Source organism: Eptesicus fuscus, chromosome 1 (assembly GCF_027574615.1).
Source record: "Eptesicus fuscus isolate TK198812 chromosome 1, DD_ASM_mEF_20220401, whole genome shotgun sequence".
NCBI classification, from domain to species: domain Eukaryota; kingdom Metazoa; phylum Chordata; class Mammalia; order Chiroptera; family Vespertilionidae; genus Eptesicus; species Eptesicus fuscus.
Window position 1 is genome coordinate 71852859 of NC_072473.1, and position 2161 is coordinate 71855019.

The following is a 2161-nucleotide window of genomic DNA, read 5'->3' on the forward strand; positions in this document are numbered from 1 at the left end:
TTTTGTTATAAAACTTTTATTATTTTTTTTAACTTTTATTATTTTAACAATACATGTATATTTTAGGAATAAGGGAAAATACAAGTAAGCAGAGTTTTAAAAATCACTCATAATCCTACCACTTAGTGATCTTTTTTGTCTTTCATCCCTCACATGTTTTTCTGTGCATATGTATATACAAATGTATTCTTCCCTTTTAAAAATATGATATTCACATATTCCTTACTAACATTTTTTCATTTTGTATCCTGTCAGAAACCCCCTTTTGTATAAATGAGTCAAGCTCTCTCTCCTATTAAGATGCAGAAACTTGGAGATTGGTTCAAAATATGATAATGAGATGCAGAAACAAGAGCTTCATCTAAAACCTAATAGCAACAAATTAAAAGTAGAAAAATGGACAAGGTTTATCAGGAAAATGTAAATAACAAGGAAGCTATATGGCAATGTTAATATCAGAAAAAATAAAAATCAAGGTAAGCTACATTAAATAAGGGTAAGGATGGTTTCGATTAACCTTCCAACGCATCACTATAAGTTTGTTTCTTACTCTCCTTATCTCATCTAATTCATTCACTTCTCTAAACATATCATCCTTGCTTAAATGCCTGTTGTGTATATCTTCTTTAAATTCCTGGAGAGACTGAATCAGCCTTTCTCTAAAAGTTCCTTCTGTTTTTTCCTCCTCCTCTGGCTCTTCCTCCTCCTCTGGCTTTTCCTCAGACTTGGGCTCTTCCTCAAGATTTGGCTCACTCTCATTTTCTGGTTTTCCTTCCATTTTTTGACAGGGTTTCATCTTGTGTCTGTCCTCTTCCTTCCTTTCCTTTTTCTCTTCGTTTTTTTCTGCTTGTTCCTCTTTGAATATAATTACTTCTAGGAAGCAAGAAGGAGATGGTAAGTCAAAGGCTTGGTGACTGGACCCGTGCTCTGGACAGAGGTCTCAGTATTTTCTTTCTGTTTGTTTCTGAGCCATCATCAAATATCTTCCACCCGAGACTCATTCAGCGATGACGGCTTCCCTAAGACGGCCCCTCTCACCTCCTTTTTCCATTGCTTCTCCTCCCTCTTGTTCCTCCTTCCAGCCATTTTCAAGGCCCTCCTCAACCATCCTCCCCCCCACCCGCTCCCCGCGCAAGGCACAACACAAGACACTCCCAGAACAGAGGAGGCTGAGAGAAGCGGGAGGTGGGGGGGGGGGGGGAGTGAGGAACAGCGGAGCCCACAGCTCAGTCCCGCCCTCGCCCAACTCCACCCCAGGCGTCTTTATACTCCCCTCACCTACCTGTACGGATTCGGTCAGCTTCTTCTTAGTATATTCTAGTTGGGTAGCGCACTGAACAACAGACTTGCAGATCTGCGGACAAACGGGAAACGCGAGGGGGAGGGGTGGGAGAGGGAGGGGGGAGGAGGGAGGAGGGAGGAGGGAGTGGAGGTGGAGCGAGCGCTTGGTGACCAGTTCCACGTACTTTTTTCCTCATTGAGGTTCTCGGTAAAGGAAACTTTCTCACCTCTGTTTCCCCCAGTTACCCGCTTCTTCACAAGCAAGTTAGCTCGAATTTCCCATCAGACAGGGAGATTATTTCTGAATATCTTTAAGATTGAGGTGGGGGTTGGGGGAAGGGTAGGTGTTGGGAAAGTATTCTGAGATGGCAGAGGTTTATTATTTTTAAAGTATCACAGGCTTCCCTGTTCTTCTCTCGAGACCCAGTCACTCCCTTTCCCAAGGTTTATAATTTCCTGCAGACGCAGAGGTGGGAGTGAAGAGGTGGATTTTAATCAGGTCTGTGCCCTAGGCCACCCCATCCTAGAAATCCCCAAGCAGTATCTATTTTGACACCAACCTGCAAAATTCCGGCCAACTACTCTCCTTCCCCGGTCTCAGGACCCGCTGTCGCGCTGCAGAAGAAAGCTGGTACCCAGACAGGAACAAGGACCAGACTAGCAGGACTTCTGCACACGTCGACTCCTGGTCACGTGATACCTACGTCACCAGTGAGCTCGAGTCCCTAATTTCCACTCCCACCAAAAGCGCGGCATAAGTAAAGCCCTCCCTTTGCCCCCTCCCCCTTCATACATTTGGCCCTGTCAGTCTTTTCTGTTGTTGAGAATCCCAGGGGAAAATTTGTATTTGCCTTTCTCTGATTACTAGGGAGGGGCTGCA

General features: G+C 44.7%; 1 protein-coding gene across 2 annotated transcripts; it reads right to left on the minus strand.

Moving 5' to 3' along the window:
* On the minus strand, nt 1-1956 carry TCEAL9 (transcription elongation factor A like 9). Of its 2 annotated transcripts, none has more exons than XM_028136045.2 (3): nt 1842-1956; nt 1283-1354; nt 1-870 (listed from the first exon to the last, which is right to left on the minus strand). In XM_028136045.2, the coding sequence occupies exon 3, from the start codon at nt 794-796 to the stop codon at nt 482-484; it is 315 nt and encodes a 104-aa protein (XP_027991846.2). In that variant the 5' UTR covers nt 797-870; nt 1283-1354; nt 1842-1956; the 3' UTR covers nt 1-481. The 2 variants fall into 2 exon arrangements, with proteins under 2 accessions (XP_027991846.2, XP_027991844.2); XM_028136043.2 differs by having other exon boundaries at nt 1-873.
* Between the last annotated feature and the right edge of the window lie 205 nt (nt 1957-2161).